Below are 26,199 nucleotides of genomic sequence, written 5' to 3' on the forward strand. Positions count from 1 at the left end.
GTTTTTATAAAAGACTGAAAATGGAGGTTAATATACCTATTGTTTGCTAATTTTTCATAAAATACACCGATGTTATTTTTATGTTCAAGCTGTTTCTCAGCTGGATTACTAACCAAAAGTTACCACGTTATGTGGTACCACACCACACTTGTGACAAATAGTTTTACAAATAACACGCAACAACTATGGCTGTTATGCTTTTAATGGAAGCAGATACAAAATTCATCAATGCAAAAGAATGTTTTACATACTCATTAACATAGTGATTAATGTAAATTATATTTTGACTTGTAAAATACAGTGTGTTTGGCCTCAAGAAACTACAGAGCTGCAACTCAAGATAACTGGAAAGGCTCCTCACATTGTTTTTGCCCACCACCTTTATATAATACTCCTAAATGATATCTGGGGAGGGAATTAAAAAATAATACAAAGCTCTTTTCAGCTGTGGTTCAAAGAACTCTAGTGAAGCTGTATGGCAATGACATTTTGGGACCATGAAGTTTCCCCAGAAGTATTTCCAGTAAGAGGCAGTTAAGAAGCTTAATAGTTTCAAAGTCTGGAAAGCAGCAAAGATATCTTAGAGAAAACATTATAAACCCCACTTCTCTCCTACACAGACATTTTAAAGCATGGACGTAACTTTAAGGAGACTGAGAAAACATCAGTAGTTTTCACAAAGCTTCAACGAACACCCCAAGGCACAAGTGTTGAAAACGGCCTGTTCACTAAAACGTCACTTTTGGAGGTACAGGTATGCTGTGCTTGCAGTGAGAGGATGACTTTATCCCTACTTAAAAGCACCAGGTGTCAAGCTCAGCTTCCATTTACACAGGATGCACCAATTATCCCTATAATAGTGACTGTTTCAAGTACTATACTACATTTCCAACATGTCTTTTGCCTATTTGCTTAGTCGGTACTGGGGTTCTTTTAAGCCCCGTAGGTCTGTAGAATATTTTAAAAGGCTAGAATTACCTCAAAAATGGTCTTGAAATAATACTGAGTCCTTCTAAAGAGCTCACTGGATATTTTAATAACATTTACAGAAAGACAAAATTTGCAGTAGCTGAGTTTAAGTGAAGAATAATGTAGAACTAACGTGGGCTAAAATGTTTCATAATTAATGTCAAAAATTGCCAAAATTATTAATATATATTTTGGTAATCACTATTGACCAGGTTAATTTTTTTGTGCAAAATACACTATGTATTAATAGAACAGGAAAATCATTATTTCAGACCACTAACAAAAGAAAACCCACAGCAAGAGAAGCATCTGTAGGGCAATTAAACGTTAGGGAAGTTTACTAGCTTTAGAATACATCAATATACTTCGATAAACAAGAGTGTTTTAATGTACTTTTAGTAACGACCCAATCTAAGGAGCCTTGGAGGCTTGTGAAAAAGACGTCCACAAAGATGCTGCATTTCTAGTGTGGGGTGAATTAAAATACTTTTGTAAGAAGGAGGGAACTGAATCACCTCAGCATGAATAAACAGCATTTTTCTTTTAAACAGTAACTCATAATCTGATGACTCACTTTGCTTTACTAGTTCAAAATTAGGCAGGAGAAGAACTAAGCTAACTGGTCAGACCCAGAAACACAAAAGATTTGGCAAGCTGCAGTCACTCAGCTCATGATGTGTGATAATCAGCAGAAAGGCTGCTCAACTCTTGTCCATTTCTTCACATCTGTAAAGAAACACCCACAGATGATAAGTTACTTCACTGAAGAATAAAAGCAAATTCTCCCTGCCTTAAAGCTCTGACTCATTTCCCAATACAGGTATACCCTTGTTACATTGTATTTTTTACAAATTAAGCATTTGTGTCATGAACTGTGCCCATTAAAGATGGTAAACTTTTCATCAATAAATGTCCTGAATGCCCACCAAACAGCCTTTCCCCATTTCTCTTCTCTCTCCTCAGGCCTCCCTGTTCCCTGAGACAAAACAAGATTGAAATTAGGCCAATTATTAACCCTACAATTGCATCTAAGTGTTCAACTAAAAGGAAGAGTCCCCATCTCTCACTCTTCTTTAAATCAAAAGCCAGAAATGATTAAACTTAGCAAGAAAGTCATGTTGAAGGCCACGGGAGGCTGAAAGCTGGGCAGGCCTTTTGGACCAGCCAAGCTGTGAGCACAAAAGCAAAGTTTTTTGTTGTTTTTCAGCTTCTCATTCTCTGGCTGAAAAGTTCTTGAAAAAAACTAGAAGTGCTGCTCCAGTGAACAGATGAATGATTTAAAAAGCAAACAGCCTTATTTCTGATATGGAGAAAGTTTTAGTGGTCTCGATAGGAGATCAAACTAGCCACGACATTCCCTTAGGCCAAAGCGTAACCCCAGAGTAAGGCCCTAATTCTCTTCAATTTTATGAAGGCTGAGAGAGGTCAGGAACCAGAAGTCATGTTTGAAGCTAGCAGTGGTTGGTTCATGAGGTTTAAGGAAAGAAGCCATCTCCATAGCAAAAATGCAAGGTGAAGTAGCAAGTTATCCAGAATATCTAGCCAAGATCGTAAATGAAGTTGGCTACACTCAACATTTTCAGTGCAGACAAAACAACTTCCTATTGGAAGAAGCAGTCATCTAGAACTGATAGCTAGAGAGATAAGTGAATGCCTGGCTTCAAAGGACAGATGGACTCTCTTGTTAGGGACTAACACAGCCAGTGACTTTTTTTTTTTTTTTTTTTTTTTTTTTGAGACAGGGTCTCCCTCTGTCAACCAGGCAAGACTGCAGCAGAGCTATTATAGCACACTGCAGCCTTGACCTTCCAGACACAAGATTCTCCCACCTCAGCCTCCTGAGTAGCTGGGACTATAGCACGCTCCACCATACCCAGTTAATTTGTTAATTTTTGTACAGACAGGGTCTCTCTATGTTGCCCAGGCTGGTCTTGAACTCCTTGGCTCAAGCAATCTTCCTACCTCTGCCTCCCAAAGTGCTGGAATTGCAGGCCTGAGCCACTGCACCTGGCCACTGGTGGCTAAGTTGAAGCCAGTGCTTCAATCCTAGAGCCCTTGAGAATTATGCTAAATCTACTCTGCCTGTGCTCTAGAAATGGAACAACAAAGCTTGGATGACAGCGCACCTGTTCACAGCATGGTTTACTGAATATTTTAAGCCCTCTGTTGAGAGCTACTGCTCAGAAAAAAAACATTCCTTTCAAAATACTACACCCATTGACAGTGCACTTGGTCACCCAAAAGCTCTGATGGAGATGCAGAAGGAGATTAATGTTTTCATGTTTGCTAATAAAACATCCATTCTGCAGCCTATGGATCAAAGAGTAATTTCAACTTTCAAGTATTATTTAAGAAATACATTTTTTAAGGCCCTAGCTACCTAGGTTCCTCTGATAGATCTGGGCAAAGTAAACTGAAAACCTGGAAAGGATTCACCATTCTGGGTGCCACTAAGATCATTCATGATTCATGAGAGGAAGTCAAAATATCAACATTAACAGGAGTTTGGAAGAAACAGATTCCCACCCTCATGGATGGCTTGGAGGAACTCAGGACTTCAGTGGAGGAAGTAACTGCAGATGTGGTGGAAACAGCAAGAGAAGTAGAATTAGAAGTAGAGCCTGAATATGTGACTGAATTGCTGCAATCTCATGATCAAACTTAAACGGATGAGCAGTTGCTTCTTACGGATGAGCAAAGAAAGTGATTTCTTGAGATAGAATGTACTGGAGAAGATGCTGTGTATTGTTGAAGTGACAACAAAGGATTTAGAATATTAAACTTAGTGGATAAAGCAGCAACATGGTTTGACTCCAATTTTGAAAGTTCTACTGTGGATAAAATGCTATCACACAGCATCACATGTTAGAAATATTTCGTGAAAGGAAAAGTCAATCGATGCAGCAAACTTCATTATCTTATTTAAAGAAACTGACAGCGCCATCCCAACCTTCAAGCAGCTACCATCCTAATCAGTCAGCAGTAATCAACATCAAGGCAAGAACCTCCAACAGCAAAAAGATTATGTGTTAATGGCTCAGATGACCATCAGCATTTTGTAGTAATAAAATACTTTTTAATTGAGGTATGTACATTGGTTTCTTAAGACATAATGTTATTGCAGACTTAACTATAGTGTATTATATACAACTTTGATATGCAATGGGAAACCAAAGTATTTGTGTAGCTCACTTTATTGGGATATTTGCTTTACTGCAGTGGCCTGGAACCAAACCCACCTTCGAGGTAGGTATATAAACTACTAGAATCCACATGGGATCTGAAAATTCCCAACGGTTACATCTTGAAAGTTCATTTTGAAGTATGCCTAGTTAGTTCATAAAGCAAATTCAATTAAAATACATCAACTTTTTATGAGCTCCCCCGTCCCACCCTCACTTGCCTAATATACATACTATTAAAAGGGATATGGTTCAGTGAGCCAAGTATGACTTCATATGTAAGACAAAACATTTATTTTATAAATAGCTATAATCTAATTTTCATGCTGGTGGCATGTACCCACCTGTAGAGGAGTTCGATATAACCACTTCTCTTTATCAACTTTAAGCTGCATACAGGCAAAGAGATCACAAACTGCAGGGAGGCCATAATGGTCTGGGGGGAAGTTATGTTCCTCCTGTAGAGGTGAATTAAGTAATACTTCCTGCAATAAAAGAAAAGAGTAGGTTGCTTCATGAAAACTAGGAGGCATGAGACCAACTTATCTTCCAAATAGGGTCTACAGAGAATAATTTAAATGTTGGCCATTCTCTGTAACAACCAAAAACAAAGGTGACAATTGTTATTTCTACCCCAAATATTTTCCATAAATAGCAATAAAACAGGCTAGATTCTTTTCTTTCCTGAAGGATGGGGCTTAGGCCTGGAAAATGCACAAAAAAATCATAAATCCTCCATTCCAAATTTAGTATTTAACATATTTAAGGATCTGGCTGGCCGGTTTGCAAGGTTTGGGATTATGAAATATAAAACTCTAGGCCGGGCGTGGTGGATCACGCCTGTAATCCCAGCAGTTTAGGAGACCAAGACGGGCAGATCGCTTAAGCTCAGGAGTTCAGAGACCAGCCCAGGCCAAAACCCCATCTCTACCAAAAATACAAAAAATTAGCCAGGCATGGTGGTGCACACCTATGGTCCCAGCTACTCAGGAGGCTATAGTGCGGGCAGGGGGACGCCTGGAGCCTCAGAAGGGGAGGTTGCAATGAGCTGAGATCGCACCACTGCACTCCAGCCTGAGTGACAGAGACCCCATCTCAAAATAAATGAATAAATAAATAAAACTCAAACCAGTGCTATTTTGATGTTTATGCTCACCTGGGCCTTCTTTCGAAGCAGCCACTTGTCTTCTCCAGAAGATAACTGGCTGAGGTTGCCCATCTTCTTTCCTGGCAGGACCCAGTCAGCTTTGTTAAAGGAACACCAGGAAGTGTTCATGGGGCTTTTAAACTTCTGTTTGCCAGCTCTGTCTTCAGTACCAGGCACTTCCTTGGGACTTCCTTCTTTGTATGGGGGCCTGATAAGCCACTCCGACAAGGGGCTGTTCTTTATGACTTGGAAGGAATCAGCAATTCTAGAAGGAGTCATTGCCTTTGGTGCTTTAGTTTGTTCTGTTACTTCTTTTCTAGGACAGAGCCACATATTCAGGGAATCTTTATGCTTCTCAGGCTCAGGTTTGGGTTCCACAGGCATCCCATTTTTATCCTTTCCTTCTTTCTTCAGAAGCCACTTATACAGAGCCTCCTTCTCACAATTCTCATCACACACACACTCTGCAAAGCTTGTGCAGGGCTCATTGGCTCTGCACACCTCCTCTACCTTACATGAGTCCTGATGGTTCTGGACAAGCCAATCCTCTGTAACCATGCTGGGGGTGGACAATGGTTTCTTGGCCTCCAAGTGGTCATTCAGGCACTTCAGATTGCCCAGGTTTTCAATCTCCACACCTTTGGGCTGGTTTCCCTGACAGTTGGTACAGGAGTCAGTCTTGACAAGCCAATCATTCACATTATAGGACTGGAACAAGAGCTTAAACTTCTCACTGGTTTCACGACTGCCATTCTCAGGCTTCCGCAGCTTACGGGATTCCTGGGGAGTCACTAGCCAATCTGATAGGTCCATCTCATCTTGATCAGGAAGCTCTTGATCTCCAACCTTTTCCATTTCAATGGAGAAAGAACTAGTAGTGGAATGGCTGTTACACTTTTGATAACTTGATTTTTCACTCTTGAGGAGCCAGTTTTCTAAGCCCTTTAGGTTTCCCCCAACATTATTGAAGAAATTGCAGGCTCTGGAAGAAGTCTACACAAAAAGTACACAGTATTAGTTTGCCAGAACAATTATGACTGCTTTGGAGATTCTGTCTGCACTTTTTTTTTTTTGAGACAGTCTCGCTCTGTCACCCAGGCTGGAGTGCGGTGGCACAATCTCAGCTCACTGCAAGCTCTGCCTCCCAGGTTCACGCCATTCTCCTGCCTCAGCCTCCCGAGTAGCTGGGACTATAGGCGCCCACCACCACGCCCGGCTAATTTTTTTGTGTGTGTGTTTTTAGTAGAGACGGGGTTTCACCGTGTTAGCCAGGATGGTCTCGATCTCCTGACCTCGTGATCCGCCCACCTCAGCCTCCCAAAGTACTGGGATTACAGGCGTGAGCCACCGCGCCCGGCCCTGTCTGCATATTTACTGTCTTGCCCAGTGTTTTGAAATTTAAGTACACAAAGCCAAAAGGCAAGGGATTTCTCTATTTAGATACTCTTATCTGATAGAAAAGGGTGTAATATGCCTTTACAAATAAAGCACAAAAAATAAGCAAAGGATATGATCAGGCAAGTCATCAAAGAAGCCTAATAAACATGAAAATACTTGGCCGGGCGCGGTGGTTCACGCCTGTAATCCCAGCACTTTGGGAGGCCGAGGCAGGCAGATCACAAGGTCAGATAGAGACCATCCTGGCTAACACGGTGAAACCCCGTATCTACTAAAAAATATGCAAAAAATTAGCAGGGTGTGGTGGCAAGCGCCTGTAATCCCAGCTACTCAGGAGGCTGAGGCAGGAGAATGGCATGAACCCGCAGGACGGAGCTTGCAGTGAGCCGAGATCCCGCTACTACACTCCAGCCTGGGAGACAGAGCAAGACTCGGTCTCGGAAAAAAAAAAAAAAAAAAAAAATGAAAAAAGAAAATACTCAACCTCCTTACTAATGGAAGAAAAAACAAAAGCAAAATTGCTATTTTGTGTCAAATTCAGAGCAAAAAACCTAAATGACTATTACTCTTAGGTTTCAGGGAAGCAGGTACCCTGAATATTCTGCTGGTGAGACTATAAACTGTTGGCAACTTCCTGGGAAGCCAAATTGGCAATATGTATCCAAAGTCTTAAAGGGTAAGCAGAATTATAATCTAGGAATGCAATTTCTAGAAATGTACTCCTAAGGAACTAATCAAGAATGCATACAAATAATTGGCTCCTGGATGTTTAGGGAATCCTTTTTTATATCCAGAAAAACTTGAATTTAAATTACAGCCAATCAATTATATACTATTAAATACTTTACAGAAGAAATTAAATGACAGAGAAATATGTTAATGTTATCCTGGTGAAAAAAAAAAAATCTACTTACCGAAACAGGACTTACAGAATGGTTCTTTTAAAATATGTATGTATAGAAAACTGAAGTATATAAATACTTCACTTTTATTGTTACAGTGTTTTTCTCTTTGTGTTGAGATTATGGGTTTGTGGGCTTTTTTAATATAAAATTCTTTATTTTTAAAATTTTCTATGATAAAGAGTTCCTTATTTTCTAAACTTTCTATGATGAAGAGACTATTAATAAATGTTTCCAGACTGCAACCAAAAAGTTAACAATGACACATAGTACTACTGATTAGTAACTAACTCCACCTACTGCTGTGTCTACTGTAGAAACAATAAAAGCAGCAACAGACCTGACTGTTCTCCAAGGTCTGCTTTTGGGTAAGCCAGTCCTGGGGGTTGGTGCTGGGTATGTAAGGAGCTTGATGACCACTGGCAGGTTTGCTTCCAAGGAGCCATTCGCTGAAAGGGACAGCTACAATACCGGATGCTGACTTCTGTTAATCACAAAACAAGGAATGTCAAATGCAGTAGAAAGTTCACCAGAAAAAGAGAAGAGCCACTCTCTAATCTTGGCTTGCCACTGACCCTGGGCAAATCATGTGCCTTCCAAGAGCCTCAATTTTCACAATTATAAAACAAGAGACACACAGCTGATCTCTAGGGCTCTTCTCAACTAAAACATATAGAAACCTTTATTCACATTGCCATTCCTTTAGAAATAAATCATCTCTACAAATTATAAAGAGGATTGCTCACAGAGAACCAGTATCAGTAAGACAGCTAATGATAATTTCCTGTGAACTGATTGATAATTACTTTTTCTGTTAATCAGCCCCGACAAGACATCTAAATTTCTATTTGGCATTAGGTCTCAAGGGAAGCATTCAATTTCATAAACTAACTCATTGCCACTGGTGCCTTTTTACAAATACTAGCATTTTTTTTAATGCTATATAAAAGCCAAAGGAAGTATAAGCCAAGTAATGACTCAATTACCAAAAACAAAATGATATTTTACCTGCTCTGGCATGGAGATACAGCCTCTCTTCTCCAGGAAGGGTCCAATATTTGCTGAACTAGCATGAGCCATCAAGTGCTCAGGAATTTGCTACAAAATAGAGATAATTTAATCATGTTATTTATGCTATGCTGCCAAAAAAGTGAAATTATAATTCCAAATTTCAAAAATGTTAAAGCATTACCATTTCATTAGAAATACTGTTCACACTAAATTCCATGACTTACAAAGTAGTTATCAAATTTGAGAATACTCTACCACATAACTATTATATAAAAAATCTTTACCAGAATTGGTTGTATTACCAGTTTTAACAAGACCCAAACGTTTCGTTCTTTATTAAAAACTATTCAAGCCATAAATTTTACAAAAAATATTTCAAAAGTATTTAGAGAGATACATGAGGCATTCCAAAGAGTATCACTGAGTCTGTACTACATTCCAAGAACTACCAACCTAGGCAACTTAATCAGAATATGAATTTTTTTTTTTTTTAGGCGGAGTCTCACTGTTTGTCGCCCAGGTTGGAATGCAGTGGCACGATCTCAGGTCACTGCAACCTCTGCCTCCCAGGTTGAAGCGATCCTCCTGCCTCAGCCTTCCAAGTAGCTGGGATTATAGGCGCCCAGCTAATTTTTTTGTATTTTTAATAGAGATGGGTTTTCACCATGTTGGCCAGGCTGGTCTCGAACTTCTGACCTCAAGTGATCCGCCCTCCTCGGCCTCCCAAAGTGCTAGGATTACAGGCGTAAGCCACCACGCCCAGCTGAGAACATGAAATTTTTGAAGCTAATCAAATTCTCAAGAAAGTCACTATTCATAGCAATTTTTTTTAAGACTAGCTGTGAGGCCACAGATATGAGAAGTGCCCAGTGAAGCATATGAGATTACTCACGATGGTTTTGAGAGACCCAAATGTGGTGATGGTCTGGCGCAGAGTAATTGTGTCAGCTTCAAAGAGCAGGACAGTTGAATCTTCAGGCTTAAGGGTCAAACTGCCCAGTCTGGGGAAAAAAAAACAAAATTGGCTATTTTTAAGGAATATCTGTTTCATCAACTTCATCTAAAACAAAAGCCAAATTGTGAGTAATTTTAAATGATTACACTTCTCTAAGAAACTCAACCAAAGATAGATGGCTTATTCATGTATCAGCAAGTATAATATTAAATACATGAAGCAGAATGATCTTATCCTAGCAACATAGAAGTTAAATATAACACAAGCAATGAGTTACAAAATCGACTTTCTTTTAAACCAAAGTTAAAGAGTCAAAAGTTAAAATACGCAAAAAGGGTCATTACCTCTCCAGGCACACAGAGACTTGATTGGCTAGATCTTTGTTTTGGGTACACTCCAGTTGATGAGTAAGACAATTGAACTGGCCCAATAACTAAAAGAAAAATGAAACCAACTAGCCACAATGACACCAAAAGCACCAGATATACTCAAGTTACCAAACAGCACTTGAGATTAAACTTCTATCTGATCTATATTAACACTGCATTACAAGGAAGATACTCTCTGGCAACCAGAAGCCATGCTCAAACCAATTCTAGCCATGCAGTCACCTTACCGAGTAGAGCTGCTGAGCCTGCTGTTGAAGTGTCTCCTCTTTAAGCTGATAAATAAGGTCCACCTGTTCATACAGCCACACCTCACGGCTTCTAAGACATTCCAGGTGACGGCTTATGCAACTGTGAATCTGAGCTTTGACCTAGGAAACACATACATGTTAGCTTCCTAGTGTTAATCCCAAAGAATGATGTTTCCCAAAGAATAGTGAGTTTCTAAAACTTTTTTTGGGGGGGTGGGGTTGGGGGGACCACAAATCCTTTTAATTATCCAATGACATCTATGAAGTATCTCCCCAGAAAAAATGTTTATTTTCAAGATTTTGCCTATAATTTCAGGGTTTAGTGTTCCAAAGCCCACGAAAGGACCCACTAAAGCCCTATGGACCCCAATTTAAGAATCCTAGCCATAAAGGCATACCTAAACTCTAAAATCCTCCTTCAATACCCAGCCTTCTAAGAGGATTAGGTTTAATTTGGGTGTTCTAATCAAGAGAAAATACAAGAATGTACCAGGAAATACTGATCCCCTCAGTTTTCCACATAATTTAAAAACCTACGGTTTTACAAGTTTATCAGCAGAATAAAGACAGAGTATTAACTTAATAGCTAGCCCCTTATCTCTTTTCTCACCCCACAGAATGAGCGGTCCATTTACAGCAGGCCAATTTAGTAAAGAGATGTGCCACCACATGTCAACAGCTAAAAGACCATTAGGGTAGACAATTTAAGTAAAATTATAAACTAATATTTCTGGAAGCATAAACAGTGATTCAAACAGGGCTAAATATAAAAATCCCAAGGGAAAAAGTCAAAACAGGCCATAAATTATCCGTGACAATATACATAAGAAACTGTATTTTAAAACACATTTTTTTCTGTTTAATAAAGTTGTGTTTCAAAGTCATGTAATACTTGGTCTAACACACACAACAACAAAACACTACTGGAACCAACAACAGATTTCACTCTGGCTTGCCCTAACAGATAGTCATTTACAGAACAATGCCATTAACCAGCTAAAAGATGATGGGGAGGATGCTCAAGTGCATCCTTCATGCAATCAAGAGGATGCAGCTGAGAGGATACTGCTCACTCATTTCATATTTTTACTGGTTACAGTGCCTGAGGAATCACACAGAGGAGTAATCAAAAATGCATGCTGAATAGGATTTTCTAGAATGGCACAGGGTTTTCCAGACTCTTCTAGCATCTGCCTTATTTCCCCTTGGGATGAAAGGCACCAGTATATCAGGCAACTGACGGGGACCAAGTAGACCACGCAAGGCATGGGGTGAAATTTTTTGCTGGCACGGAGAGACCAAGTCCTTGGCCATGCTCTAATCAGCCCTGTGTCAAGAGTCCAGACAACAGAAGAGAAAAGCACATGTCACACCTCTCGCAAGTTATCTTTAATTTGCTGTTCAGCCCGGAGAACTCCACCAATAGCAAGCTCCAAGTCCCTCCGTGCATCACTACACCTCAAAAGGGGTTCTCTATTACTGGAGCTGCCACTCTGGTCTTGGAAGGTATTCATTCTCCTCACTGCTCCTTTAAAAGAAAAAAATATATATAAATAGCACCATAATTACAACCAAAAACCACCTTTCGATCATCCCTCAAATGATCATTCCAGCCAACTCCCATTACTAACTACTTAGATTACTTTCCAACACCAAACCTAGCACATAAGATACTCTTAATAAATATTGTCTCCTCCCTTCCCTCTACCACTGTTCCTGCCATAAAACTCTATAATCTACTTTGGTGACACTTTACATGTGAATAGCTATTTCTGGAAAAATACACTAATTGTCCTGAATCAAAGAGCATACAGTGTCCTGAAAAGTTAAAAGAACATTAGAATATCATTTTCTATTTATAACACACATATAGTCATATGAGGCATGTGTTCCTCTTTGTAGATTTAGAGATGAAGACTAAAAGGTACAGAAGGATCTTTGATTAATTTCAAAATAAGCTGCAAACAATCAAGTTTAGAACACTGTTTAGAAGACGGAATTTTTAATTTCCCCCTTTTAGGTAGAACTTTTTTTTTTTTATTTAGGAAGAACTTAAGAATGACTTCACAGCTAGGAAGTTCTCAAAAATATAACATAGGGCCGGGCACGGTGGCTCACACCTGTAATTCTAGTACTTTGGGAGGCCAAGGTGGGTGGATCACTTGATCCCAGGAGTTTGGGACCAGCCTGGGCAAAATAGCCAGACCCCGTCTCTACAAAATATAAAAATTAGCCACATGTGGTGGTGTGCACCTGTAGTCCCAGCTACTTGGCAGGCTGAGGTGGGAAGATCACCTGAGCCCAGGAGGTCGCAGCTGCAGTGAGCCGTGATTGCACCTGCACTCCACCCTGGGAAAGAGGGTGAAACTCTGTCTCAAAACAACAACAAAAAAGAATATAACAGATATAGAGATACATGTTTTATATAGAGAGAATATATGTAATATATAATATATAAAAGAATGTGCATTATATATAACAGATTATATGTGACAAAATGATTTCATGATTCTCATATAAAGGAGACACAGAAATTGGTGTGGGTAAATACAGAGTTCTCTAAGAAGCTTGGGTTTAGGAGCGAAAGGAAACACAAATGGGAAGAACAGCATATAATGATAAAATGAGACTGTAACACATGAGTGTCATTAAAGCCATAAAGTAAAACTTAACAAAAGCTACTGGAAGAACAATGACATGATTTTTAAACACTGAGAAAATGAGAGCAGTGATTACTAGAGCTCAGAATAGGTTCACTAAGCCTTGTGATACCAGTTATTTCCTTTTGGATTGTTTTACTAAACTGGCAAGTCAAGGTAATGCTGTAGACACAAAGGGATGACAGAAGACTTGTGGCAAGACTATATGTTATCACTGTGGACAAAGTGAATATCAGCTAAAGAGAAGCACAATTAAACTGAATAATAAGATTATTTTTTACAAAATACTCAAAGGATGACAGACTAAGGCCAGTTTGTAAAGTTTTGAGAGGCAGATCCCTGTTTTTCCTAATTACCTGTATGAAAACACACAAGACAAACATTAAAGCTGGAGGTAACATGGGGCTGTGACAGAAACAGATCCCAAAACAATCTCTACATAGCTGTTCAGTCTTACAAAACAAAATGTAAGTTTTTTCACTTTAATTAGGGAGGGCAAGGAAGAGAATAATTCCTTTTTAAAGGGTGGAAATCTTTAACCGAAAGTAAATTCTCTATGAATTCGCAGTGTGCTGGGTCTGTGGGAAAAAATAACTTACATACTATTTGACTACATTTACCAAAAGTATAGTGTTTGTCACAGGATTAGCCTGTTCCATGTTTATTAGACTAAATTCAAAACTTATTTCTGAGTAACACGCTTTAGAAGAGGACACTTAGAAAAGGGAGAGAGGCCTCAAAACCATGAAAAACTTCTCCAGGAAGGAAGGCTGTTTAGCCTAGATAAGAGACGTCTCCAGGAGGACATGATTACCATTCTCAAGTATGTGGAGACCTGTCAACTAGAAGAATTAAATTTGTTTGGAACAGACACAAGGGGGTAAAAAACATTAATAGGAGGCATGTTAGGCAATATATCAAATAACTTCCTAACAGTCCTGAAAGCAATGACTTTCTTGGAGAAGCCAGCTTTGGGGTGAAAAGTGGCCTACCCAGTGTAGAGTCCTCCAAGTGGCTGACTGCCCATTTCAGACAAAGGAACTTTGCCAGGCCTTGACTGCATCTTTAAGACTAAGTTTAGGGCCAGGTGCCTAGCTGAAAGCTGGATAGAGACAAAAGTGGTGAGTTCTTCCCTCAGAAATAGTGTATTCTGAGGGAAGTGGGAAGAGCAGCAAAACAAACTTTCTGTACACTATCTCAGCAAAAGACTCGGATTCAGGAACTAGAGTTTCCACAAGAAACTGAACAATTCGGGAAATTTTTTAACTTCCCCTTGCTTATTTTGTTTCGTCAGTCTCTTTTCTCCATAATCATCTATTAAAAAGAAAGGGCTGCCTTAATTGGATTTCACAGAAATCCCTGTGGAAATTTTTCTAACCCTGGACACACCAACAGTGGTTACTTTGCAGCCTCCTTTTGCATGCCATAAGCTGCCTGTGTTAGGCAGAAGCATTAGTGTGCACTTGGAACTCACTGCAGGTACTATGAAAAATACCTGTATCACATGGGTGAAATGCCGGCTCCGATTTGGAGAGCTGGAGCGTGATGGGCTGCTTCACTTTGCACTTAGGCCAGTCATGCAAGACCTGTTTAGCAGTCTTTCAAATGTGTTACCCAGCCTTCTTCACCTGTGCCAAATTTCCCACTTTTAGCTTCTCACCATTTGTGTGGAATGCCACAATGCCTGGCACAGTGTAAAATTGAATCAATAAAATTAAATTGTTGCTTCACAATGTCAAAACTCCAGAATTCCGGAACATACGGGAGACAAACTCAAATACATACAGTGCTGACTGTATTACTAGATTCCTAAAGCAAGTCCTCTCAATTCAATCACAAGTATTAATATTACACAATAAGAGTAGAATACAGCAAGAGTTCACACATTGGACTTTGCCCTTATCAGCTATAGACAGAATGTAGGATGAGATTTAAAAGTTACAAAACTGATTTTTCCACACACAGTTATCACATTTTTTCAAATTAAAAGGAGTGTTATCCTTCAAAAGTCATCTTGAGAACTCATCTGTCAGCCACGAAGAAAATCTGTTTCATTTCTTTATGGTAAGTCCCAGGATGCTTGCCCCTTTGCTGCCTTTGGCTCTCTCTGTCCCTCCTCCTCCCTGTGGCGCAGTTAGAGCACTGTCAGCTTTCAGAGCCCAGATACCAAGAAAGGAGCTATGCAAAGGCTTGCCCTCTTGCACTGTGATGAAGAGGAAGCCTTCAGAGCGGAAATGAAGAGCCCCAACCATGGGCGAATTCAAATCACAATGAGCCTAAGCCAGCTGTACGAAATGTTACATCCAAAGAGACTTGTATGAGGTAACTAGTTCACATGGCCATTTTCAACAGTTATTCACCATTTGTTTCGGGTTCAAGAGCCAGAGTAGCAAGCATGACCGTTAAGAGGTCACTCTGGAGTCTGACAAACCTGAGTTCTGGCTGTGTCTCCAAGCTTGAGACCCCTGAGCTAGTAACATAATCTCTCTGGGCCTCAACTTCCTCAGGAAAAAGGGAGACAAGGATGGTAGCTACAGAGGGGCTGCAGTAAGGTTAAAGTGAGATATTATATGTCTACCGGCACTTAGCCTAGCGCCTGCACACCGTAAGCCCTCCACATTGCAGTGGTTATTGTTATCAGGTTTAGCTGACAGGCTGTGAACAGGACCTGACAGAATCCTTTAGCCATTTATCAGGGCTATGACCTTGCACCATTTGCCCTTGTGGAACCTAACTTCCTAATTCATATGTGAGGAATATAGACTCACAGACTTAGGGGTAAGGAGGTCGTGCTTATTTAATAAATATTAGATTTCCATCTAGTCTTTCACTATACAGCACAGCAAAAGGCAATCTTTTATTTACTCCAAAAACTCAATAGTCTAAATCCTCTAATATATACCAAGTATGGATATTTTTTACTGTTTTCTTACCTGTAGAAAGATTGGACCAAATCAGCTCTGATCCTAATATTCAAATCAATAAAAGATTACTAAAAATGTCTTTTTATCTTCACCATTGTAATCCAAAATATTGCCTTACCATCTTCAAAAGAGGACTGCCTTAAATGTTTATGTTTTGAGACAACATTAAAAGTTTAAGTGCTTTCTAAAACTTCCCTGCCTCTAGTATCCCTGTCCTAAATTTGGGGGTGGAGGAAGTAGAGGAGGAGGAAACACACATACCCTTCAAACGAATAACAAAACCTGGAGTTTCCTCAACGAGGAATTCTTTAAACTATATATGCCATGCTTACACAATGCTTTGCACAAATCTATTTGTGAAGTCTGAAGATCATGGCACCAGGATTGAGCAACTAACCACAAATGAAGTGGTTTATGTAATGAAGCTAAGTCATTACTATATGGCTTAACCATAAAACTTCCAAAGAGCTTTAACTCTTGTGACCCACACAAACTACAATTTAAAGCTGAAAAATAGCTCCTCACAAGCCTCTTTAAAAAAATAAAAAATAAAGCTGGAAAAAATATTGGTCATCTCTTTAATATAACACTCTCATTCTACATATGAAGCCACAAAAGCCCAGATAGTTTAAGTGACCCATCTGAAGGGCCACAGCCAGAAGGGGTAAGATTTGGGTTTAGAACTACAGTTCCCAAGGTCTAGTCCTGGGTTCTCTCTCCCAGATGAGCTTGTTCTTCCTTTAGTGTATTATCACCTGTAAAGTATTTTTACTTGCCAACACTAGTGATTAAAATTAACATTCCAATGGATTACTATTGAAATAACTTCCGTTAAGATTTTCAGTCAATTTTCATAGTCCTCAGTAAATTATAACCACAATTGTTCAGAATCTTCTGCCTTGGATAACACTAACAAAAATAAACAGTACTGGCCGGGCGCGGTGACTCACGCCTGTAATCCCAGCACTTTGGGAGGCCAAGGTGGGCGGATCACCTGAGGTCAGGAGTTCGAGACCAGCCTGACCAACATGGAGAAACCCTGTCTCTACTAAAAATACAAAATTAGCCGGGCGTGGTGGCGCATGCCTGTAATTCCAGCTAATCGGGAGGCTGAGGCAGGAGAATCGCTTGAACCTGGGAGGCAGAGGTTGCGTTGGGCCAAGGTCGCAGCCATTGCACTCCAGCCCGGGCAACAGGAGCGAAATACCATCTCAAAATAAATAAATAAATAAATAAACAGTACCCTTGTATGTCATGATAGGCTCAGAAAAACCAAAACACTGCCAAATACCAATGCAAATAGTTTTGATTCAACGTCTGTATCACAGCCACTCCAGGCTTCATTCGTCTGTAAGAATGAAAGCTCAGACTAGATCATCTGTAACCTCACCTTCCAACTCTCACATTCTCTGCCCCCCTTGCCACCTGCCCCTGCCCCTCCAAAAACCTCTACTTTTTACTTATTTGCCTGGCATCCTAGTCATTGCTAAAAGGCCAAGCGCAGCATCTATCCACAGGATACCTATGTGTTCTATGAGTACTACATTCGAAATACTAACTGAACAATTTGGTTATCTTTGATGAGACAACCTGCATTAGACCGTCTGTAAAGCTTTTAGTTTAAAAAAATTATGTTAAAAAATATTTTGCAATTTTACCTTGAGACTTTTTTCACTTCACCCGTTCTTTCTTCCGTCTTTTTTTTAAAGGTTGGTTTTGGTTTTTTTTTTTTTTGTTTTGAGACGGAGTCTAGCTCTGCCGCCCAGGCTGGAGTGCAGTGGCGCGATCTCACTGCAAGCTCCGCCTCCCGGCTTCACGCCATTCTCCTGTCTCAGCCTCCCGAGTAGCTGGGACTACAGGCGCCCGCCGCCACGCCCGGCTAATTTTTTTGTATTTTTAGTAGAGACGGGGTTTCACCGTGTTAGCCAGGATGGTCTCGATCTCCTGACCTCGTGATCCGCCCGCCTCGGCCTCCCAAAGTGCTGGGATTACAGGCGTGAGCCACCGCGCCCGGCCTAAAGGTTGTTTTTTATGCAACTCATTAACTCAAGGATTATATACATCTTACCCTAGCCCCAGCCCATTTTAAATTCCTTATCAAGACAAGCAGTTTCTGAAATCCAGAATCTGGTTCTCTGTAATCTTTTCAAAACCACACAAACAAACGTTAATATCGCAACAGATTTAAAATAAGATAATAAATTCACTATTGAACATTTTAAGATTTAACACTTCAGAGTTTACTAGGCTCAGATTTGTCCACCTTTATACAAGCAACTGAGGGCAATAAATCCCAGCACATCAATTTTCTAAAGTAGTAACTGAAAACCGACCGCAAGGCATTTCTAATTCGAAAGCAAGGCATTTCTAATACGAAAGCAACAGTGACTCATGCGGCTTTCTAGACTTCCCAAAAGCCCTTTCCAAGCGGCCTCAGGAGCCCTTGCCCTCGCCCCGGTCGCCGATTCGCACGCAGGTGTGCAGTCAGCCGCTGCGACCCGGCTCCTGCCCGGCGCCAGCCCTGCAAGGCTACCGGCCTCAAGGGCTCCCGCTACGGCCCCTGGGCTGCCAGACGTACCTCACAGGCCAGGTCACCGACGCACCAGCTGCCCGGCAAGCGACAGGCTGCTTTACCCCTGACCCGAGTGCGAAAGGTCCCTGAGCCCGGGCCTCGCCCCGCCCACGCGTCACACGGCAGCTCCAGCTCGCCCGGGCCACTAGCGAGCTGGAGCGCTCAAGCCAAGGGCGGGGAGGAGCGGAAAACTCCGCCCATTGTTGCCCTGCTCCCAGCCAGTCCCCGCTGGCGCTCGCGGCCCCCCTGCAGCTCCCTCGCTGCTGGGCCTCCCCGCTAGACGCCTGCTGCCCCCGCCCGGCCTCCCAGGGTAAGGCCAGCTAGAAGGACCTCGGATGGCACCTGGGGCTCCTCTCCAGCCTCTCCTCTCCCCACTCGCTCCACCCGATAATGGGCCCAACTCAATGAGAATTATATATGAACTATAATGAATTACATGAATTAAAATGTTTAGGATAGTGCCTGGCAATATAGCCCTACCTACCTGTGACTATCATGCTTATGGTACTTCTAGCTTTCCCTTTTCTCCAAGATAATCCTCATAGCCTGCATATGCAATCAGGCCAAAAGATGAAATCTAGACAATGTTGTAATTCTATTACCTTTCAGTCGATTTTTTGAATGTAAAATACTTGCTGTTGTCTATGCATATAAAGCTGTTTTTGTTAATAGTAAGAGTAAAGCAAAATCACATGAGAAACACCAAAAGGGAACACTAAGGAGCCATTACCCTAAATTAAGTATCCCTTAGATTTCAGATGAACAGAGTGGAAGTGCCTGCTTTGTCTGTGATGCATACAATTTCTGGGACCCCAATCCAGGCATTCATTATCAAAAATAAGAAAATTTCTCCCTAATTCCAAAAGCCCTCCTTGGATAATACATTTCGTAAAGACACAAAAAAACCAGACATACTTCTGAATGACTAAAGTTACAATTTTATGGTCCTTTGTACTAATTTACATCAATGGCAACAAAGAAGGAATTCTTAAGTCTATTAAAATATAACTCATGTCAGGAACTTTCATCTATTTTATGTGCCTCTGAAAAATGGCTGATCACAATGTAAATACAAAGAAACTTTGTTGGCCATCACCTACTTAACCAACGGTCTCTGTTCCCTCTCTAAAAGATCCTGACCAACGCCCCAGCACAGTAAAGTCTTCAGCTACTCCCCTATGTATACGTTCACTGAGTTTCACAGTTATATTCGTGTTTCTCCTCAAGCCAGCTGTAGCTGTTACTATAATGATGTGATTTATTAAATATTACATAAACATAAAAAGACTAAGGATAAAGAAAATCACAAAAATCTAAAATTCTGCACTCAGACCACTTTACGTGTAGCTTTTTACTCCCTTATGCTTCAGTATTTGCCCTTGTGTCTTTATAAAATGTTTAGGTTCTAAAGGGGAAAAATGCATAAGGTATTTTACCTCTCTTCTGCTTCAAGAATTTCTATGCTGTCTCAAAACAACAACCAACCATCCCAAGTAGATCATCTCATCTAAAGCAGCGTAGCTCTCCTATGGCTCCCCATTTGCCTACAGGATAAAGTCCAAATTTCTTTTAAAGGCAATAAGGCTCTTGAGTTAGGGTTCTCCAGAGAGATGGAACATTATATAGACAGACATAGATATAGACATAAAGATATATACAGATATAGATATGAGAGGGGATTTATTAGGGGAACTGGCTCATGTGATTAGCAGGCTGAGTCATCCCATGACAGGCTGTCTGCAAGCTGGAGACCCTGGGATGCCAGTACCATGGCTCAGTCCAAGTGCAAAGGCCTCAGAACCAGGAAAGCAGATGGTGTAACTCTCAGTCTGAAGCCAAAGGCCTGAGAACCCAGGGGGCCAATGATACAAGTCACGAAGCCCAAAGCCTGGGGAGACTGGAGTTCTGTTGTCCAAAGACAGGAGAGGAAGAATGTATCCTAGCTCCAGCAAATAGATCTGCCTTTTCAATGTTTTTGTTCTCTCTGGGCCCCAGCAGATTGGATGGTGTCCACACACACTGAGGGTGGATTTTCCCCACCTAATCCACTTGGATTCACACCCTAATATCCTCTGGAAACAGACACACCCCAAAATAACATTTTACCAGGTTTCTAGATGTCCTTAATCCAGTCAAGTTGACACCTAAAATTAACCATCACAGCTGTCTATTTCCTGGCCTCACTCTGACTCTCCTGCTGTCTCCCAGAACAGCTCCCACACTCTAATCTACTGGACAGCTTTTCTATGCATAGGATAGTTTGGTTTATCTTGTGCAGCTTGGCTATGCCAGTTCTGTCAGCAATGCCAGTCTCTCCTCTTCTCCCTACCTATCTGCTTTTCAAGTCGCCATCACTAACTACAAAGCCTTTCCTGACTGAGCACCTCACTCCTCAATACTTTTGGCCAATAGAGTTGGCTGCTCCCTCCTGCATTACCACTGTAATCTGTATGGGTTTCCGGCAGGACGCTTGTAACATATGTTACCCTATTGTTACATGCCTGCCTCCTTAGCCTGAGGGCTCCATGAGAGAAGAAACCATGTCTTATTTATGAATTAATAGCTTTGTACATCCTAATACTAAGCAGACAACCTGGTATCAGTACCTTGTCATTACCAACCGTTCACATTCTATGTGTGCCACTGAATCGACATAAAGAGAAGAATGTCCCTGGCAATTGTACAATGCTTCACCCTAAATTCAACAGAGGCCTAAGACATTTTGGACAAATGGATGAATATATGATAAATTAATGTTTAGGTTCAGACTAGCCACAGTAAGTATGGTATAGTTCTGCTTTAAACATAGATAATCAACTTGATGTCCCACTAAGGCCTGTATTAATGCAGGAAGGTTTTTTCAGAGAAAGAAAATGTTTCTAGCACAACTATTACTTTTGGCTTTTTTCAAACAAGACAAAGCTGGCAAGGGTGTTGCCACTGAAAGTATGATCCCAGAATAAGTGCTGAGATAGTGTCTTTCCTGCTGCCAGAACCACAAAGCTCAGCTTCATGGATTCACACAAATAGCAGCAAGATTGTGGGTTAAAGGGGACACATTTACTGTATTTTACAGCCAACTCTGGATTTTTTCTTCAGAGTTGGCAGTACCACAGAAATTCTAACTGAATTTCAAGTTGAATATTGGGGGGACTATATTCAACCTGAAACTTCTTGCCATAATAGAGTCAAGGATAGGAAAATATGTTAACTTACCTACTATCACAGTAATAATGCCATTTTATCCTGATTTTATATGGCAAACACTTTGTGGTTCTCCCCATAGAAGCCAACAAGTGATAAAATATTAACATTTTCCCTCCTTTAAAGCCTAGAGGACTAACAATAATGCCAAAATAAAGCTCAAAACACACCTGAGATTATCTTCTTTTGAAAGCTGAAATTGTCTCAGTATTAAAAGACTTAACTTCTCACCCATGACCAAACTGACAACAAAACCTTTTAACCTATTTTGTGAGCTACTCACTACTTCACTGAACCAAACTGCCATATTTGTAGAGCACTTAGGTAATGCTGCATAAGAGGAATATTAAGCCCCAAAGGTGCCCCCAAACACACTGCTAACCCCAAAGAGGAACATCTTGATTAATCAAGCCAAGCAAAATTAGGGATGACAACTTAGGATAAGAATGACTAAGAGTGTCCGGGCGCGGTGGCTCACGCCTGTAATCCCAAAACTTTGGAAGGCCGAGGCGGGCGGATCACGAGGTCAGGTCAGGAGATCAAGACCATGCTGGCTAACACGGTGAAACCCCATCTCTACTAAAAAATACAAAAAATTAGCTGGGCGTTGTGGCGGGTGCCTGTAGTCCCAGCTACTCGGGAGGCTGAGGCAGAAGAATGGCGTGAACCCGGAAGGCGGAGCTTGCAATGAGCGGAGATCGCCCACTGCACTCCAGCCTCCGCGACAGAGCGAGACTCCGTCTCAAAAAAAAAAAAAGAATGATTAAGAGTGTAGAGTCATTCATATCAGAAGTTAAGCATTGCAATGTTATCATTTAACAATCAAAGAAGATAAGCTAAGAAGGACAATATGGCAGCTCCTCTAACTGACATGCATGGAGATAGTATTAATGCCTACCAGCTAGAGCAACAGTGGTCAACTGGGCCCCCATTCCAGCCTAGACCTCCACATTGTTCATGTGTGTTCTATGTTGAAGCAATGTGTCCAGACATAACTATATGAAAACAAAGTCAAGATGAAAACCTTGGATGAAAATTTTAAAAGGACTAAAAAATAGCAAGAAAAGTAATAAAAAATGCCATGGCCTTCTACAGTTCTTCCATGAAACTGAACTTAACCCAATGCATACATACTGGTTGGGTGGTCTGTTATTGACACTTTAGGCTTGCCTTTGCAACCTAACCAGTATGTGAACAGAGGCAGTGAATTCACTGCTGATTTCAGTACTGCTTGAGAAAGTGCTCTCTGAACCAGCAGCACATTCCACTGTATATCCTAAAGAGTGACAAATCTTCATTTTCTGAGGCTAGGTATACTTTCTTGGAAAGATCTGATGACTAATATATGTAAAGCACTTAAAATAGTGCCTGATGCACATTAAGAGCTATAGAAGTATTACCTATTTTTATTACTTTTAGTCAAAGAACAGGATATAACAAAGAAAGACATAAAGTTCATCAATTTCATTACCATCATCTCTCTCCAGGACTCTTGCAGAAACCTCATGACTGCTACCTACTCTTCCCCTCTACCCTTACTCTTCTCCTCCTGCTGCTCCTTTAGCTTAACAAGGATGCTTGTGCCTCAGGGCCCTTGTGCTTTCCTCCAAGTATCCTCAAGCCCAGGCCTTCACTTCCTTCAGGTGTCTGCTCAGAGGTCATCTTCTCATTGAGGCCATTCCTCACCATCTTTTATTTTTAAAAGTCTTGCCTCCAATCCCCCTTAATATGCTTTATTACTCTCCATAGTACTAACCACAGTCTGGCACGTAGCAACCATTTATTTTCTGATCTCCCTTCAGAAAACATACTAGAAGGTAAGTTCCACATGGCAGGGACTTTGTCTTTTTGTTCACTGTTGTATAGTAGGTGCTCAATAATTAATTACTGAGTAAATGAATTCAGTAAGTATTTACATCTAGTCTACTATGTGCCGAGCCTTTTTTTAAAAAACTCACTATCTCAATTAGCCCTCATAAACCATTAAAGTGGCTATTATCATCACCATTAATTTAAAAAAAAAAAAGCAGACTTGACAAGGTTAAATATATTACCTACAGTCACAAACTTCCAAGTAGAAGAGCCAAGATTTAATCCCAGATCTGAGTCCAAAGTCCCTAACCACACCTGGTATGTTGAAGGAATCATTAAGTATTAAGGTATTATGTATTCATCCAACAACTATTTATTGAGTACCTAAACTGACACTACTGTGATAGTCCCTGAGAACACAATGGTGAGCTTGCCACCTAGAGGAGAACTCGTGTCATAGATTCACCAACCAAGCAGAAAATACTAATTCTTTGAAATAAGAGACTGAGTTCAAAGTCCATCAGCAGCAGCAATGACTGGCTCTGAATGCTAACGCTATGTGAGGGAAAGTATTATAAAACACTAACTTAGGGACTCTCAACCGGGGGAGGGATATGTGTCAGGATATCCTATGGAGTTTTATGAAACCCCTACACCGGAGCCTGAGATTCTGGCACAGCTATACTGATTTAATAAAAAAAAAAGGGGGGGGGGGGGTGAGGGGTACTATGTAGTTCTAAAATATCTTCTCTCCCTTTGAGAAGGACATCTTCCTCCCCTTCCATAGCTCAACATGTTTTTCCATTTCCGAAATGCCTGTTTGCACAAAGGTAATAATGTAATTGTAGAGATTTATTTAGATAAAAACTACCACAAAACTTTCAAAGAGTAGGATTTTCCTCAGAGACCCAAGGACAAAGGCTCCCTGGAAGGCAGGAAAGGAGAAAATGAAAGGAATGTTATTGTGCTGGACTTTACATATATAATCTCATTTACTTATCTGAACAAATCTGCAAGCTAGCAAATCTTCAAATGAGAAAACCAAGTAAATTGCCTAAGCCACTGCATCCTTAGGGTAAGTCTTTCTCAAACGGTCTCAAGTATTTTAAAGTTTGGAAATGTCACACTAGGATCGCGGTATAGAACTGGGCCAACTATGACTTCCTGTGCCATCCTCATTCCAGTAAGTAACTCAAGAGTCTCTATAAACTTAGTTCCAAATTACCAAGTGCGTGGTGGAAAGCAAGCTAAGTCCATCCAAAAGGCAGTTACTATGGTGAACCCGACCCTGATTAGAAAGTGACACAAAAAGGCACAGTTAAAAGTAAAAAAGCTCTGCCTTTGGGGTCAGATAAATTCAGCACTCTGACTTCTGTCATTCTACTTCTGCCATTCTTGATGGCATCATTCCATGTTAAATCCCGTGCCACGTAAGATTATGATTATTGTTTTCCCCACAACAAGAATTTAGTTCCATGAGAATTAGGTGTCCATTTTTTTCATTGCTATCCTCAACATCCTGAACATACAGGCACCAAATAAATGATTGTTGGTGGAATGAACCAATGAATGAGCAAGCCTTACTCTTCTCAGCTGTAAAACAGAGATAATCAAGCTACTTTTCGGGATTATTGGGAGAATTAAATGTGACAGTATGTGTTTGGCACACAGAGGGCCAAAAAAACCCAATATCTTCTTTGCATTTCCACCTGACAAGCTAGAAATGGATTATGTTCTGTGCCCGTCCGGCAAAACAGACCTCGCCTCGCCCCACATCCAAGCAAGAGGCGAGAGAAACAGGAAACTTGGAGCTGTCACACCTAAAGAGAGGGGAAGGCCGGCGGGGAGCAGGAGGTGTCCGAGCCGGGTGTGAGGAGGGTCGGGGAGGAAAGGACAGGCCCACGGCCGGGCACGAGGAGGGTCGGGGAGGAAAAGACAGGCCCGGGCCCGGCGTGTGGCGGGAAGGCGAGAACGTAGGCCCGGGCCCGGCGTGTGGAGGGAAGGGGAGAAGACAGGCCCGGGCCCGGCGGGCAGGCAGGAAGAGGTGCCCGGGCCTGGCGTGTGGAGGGGAGGGAAGGGAAGGAGAAGGCAGGCCGGTCCCGGTGTCGGTCGGGTCGGGAAGGGGCGGACAAGCCCGGGCCCAGCGGGCCAGCGGTCATCGAGCCTCCACCCGGCCCACAGCGTTCTTACCAGGTCCGAGTGCCTCTCCAGGCGATCCGAGGAGACCTTGGGTGGACTGAGACACGGCCCCACACTAACCTACGGCCCAAAGGCAGGGTTCTCGCGACAACACAATCTTCCTCCCACACCTCTCGCCATACGTCTGACAGTCTCGCGAGATCTCCGCTCGGGTCAGCTAGAAGCCCCTGACTGCCCTCTAGGAGGCGCAGAGCGCAGGCGCACACTCCTTCCCCGCCCTTGCAGTGTCCTTTAGCCCTTCGTGAATAAATCGAAATTAAATGAAGCAAATGCTTTTTTGAAGGCAAATTTGGTGCCAAGGACCATCCTAAGTGATTCAGATGGCCTCACAAGGTAGATATTATTTAGTTTGAACATTCAGATGCAAAAATGAATATCGTAAGACACAAAAGGCCATATGTTGTATGATTCCACCTTTGCCACATTTGTTTTTCTAAGGATTGAGTTAATAGGCCGGGAGCAGTGGCTCACGCCTGTAATCCCAACACGTTGGGGGCCGAGGCGGGCGAATCACGAGGTCGGAAGATGGAGAACATCCTGGCTAACACGGTGAAACTCCTTCTCTACTAAAAATACAAAAAAATTAGCCAGGCGTGGTGGCTCGCGCGTGTAGCCTCAGCTACTCGG

General features: G+C 41.5%; 1 protein-coding gene across 6 annotated transcripts; it reads right to left on the reverse strand.

Annotated features, from left to right (window-relative positions):
• Window positions 1-184: 184 nt before the first annotated feature.
• Window positions 185-25,745, reverse strand: NCOA4 (nuclear receptor coactivator 4). 6 transcript variants are annotated; one of them, XM_009458329.5, is made up of 10 exons: window positions 25,564-25,745; window positions 11,575-11,729; window positions 10,181-10,321; window positions 9,909-9,997; window positions 9,502-9,610; window positions 8,607-8,696; window positions 7,939-8,082; window positions 5,308-6,291; window positions 4,496-4,636; window positions 185-1,695 (listed from the first exon to the last, which is right to left on the reverse strand). In XM_009458329.5, exons 2-10 carry the CDS (start codon window positions 11,713-11,715, stop codon window positions 1,690-1,692), a joined length of 1,845 nt encoding a protein of 614 aa, XP_009456604.2. In that variant the 5' UTR covers window positions 11,716-11,729; window positions 25,564-25,745; the 3' UTR covers window positions 185-1,689.
• Window positions 25,746-26,199: the final 454 nt, after the last annotated feature.

This window comes from Pan troglodytes, chromosome 8, assembly GCF_028858775.2.
Source record: "Pan troglodytes isolate AG18354 chromosome 8, NHGRI_mPanTro3-v2.0_pri, whole genome shotgun sequence".
NCBI lineage: Eukaryota > Metazoa > Chordata > Mammalia > Primates > Hominidae > Pan > Pan troglodytes.

Excerpts from the sequence above, each read along its gene's own strand:
- NCOA4 (XM_009458329.5), bottom strand. The coding sequence starts at position 11,715 with ATGAATACCTTCCAAGACCAGAGTGGCAGCTCCAGTAATAGAGAACCC. Across the intron at positions 9,998-10,180 it reads AGGCTCAGCAGCTCTACTCG|TTATTGGGCCAGTTCAATTG; the intron begins GTAAGGTGACTG and ends TTTTTCTTTTAG. Across the intron at positions 6,292-7,938 it reads AGACCTTGGAGAACAGTCAG|ACTTCTTCCAGAGCCTGCAA; the intron begins GTCTGTTGCTGC and ends CTTTTTGTGTAG.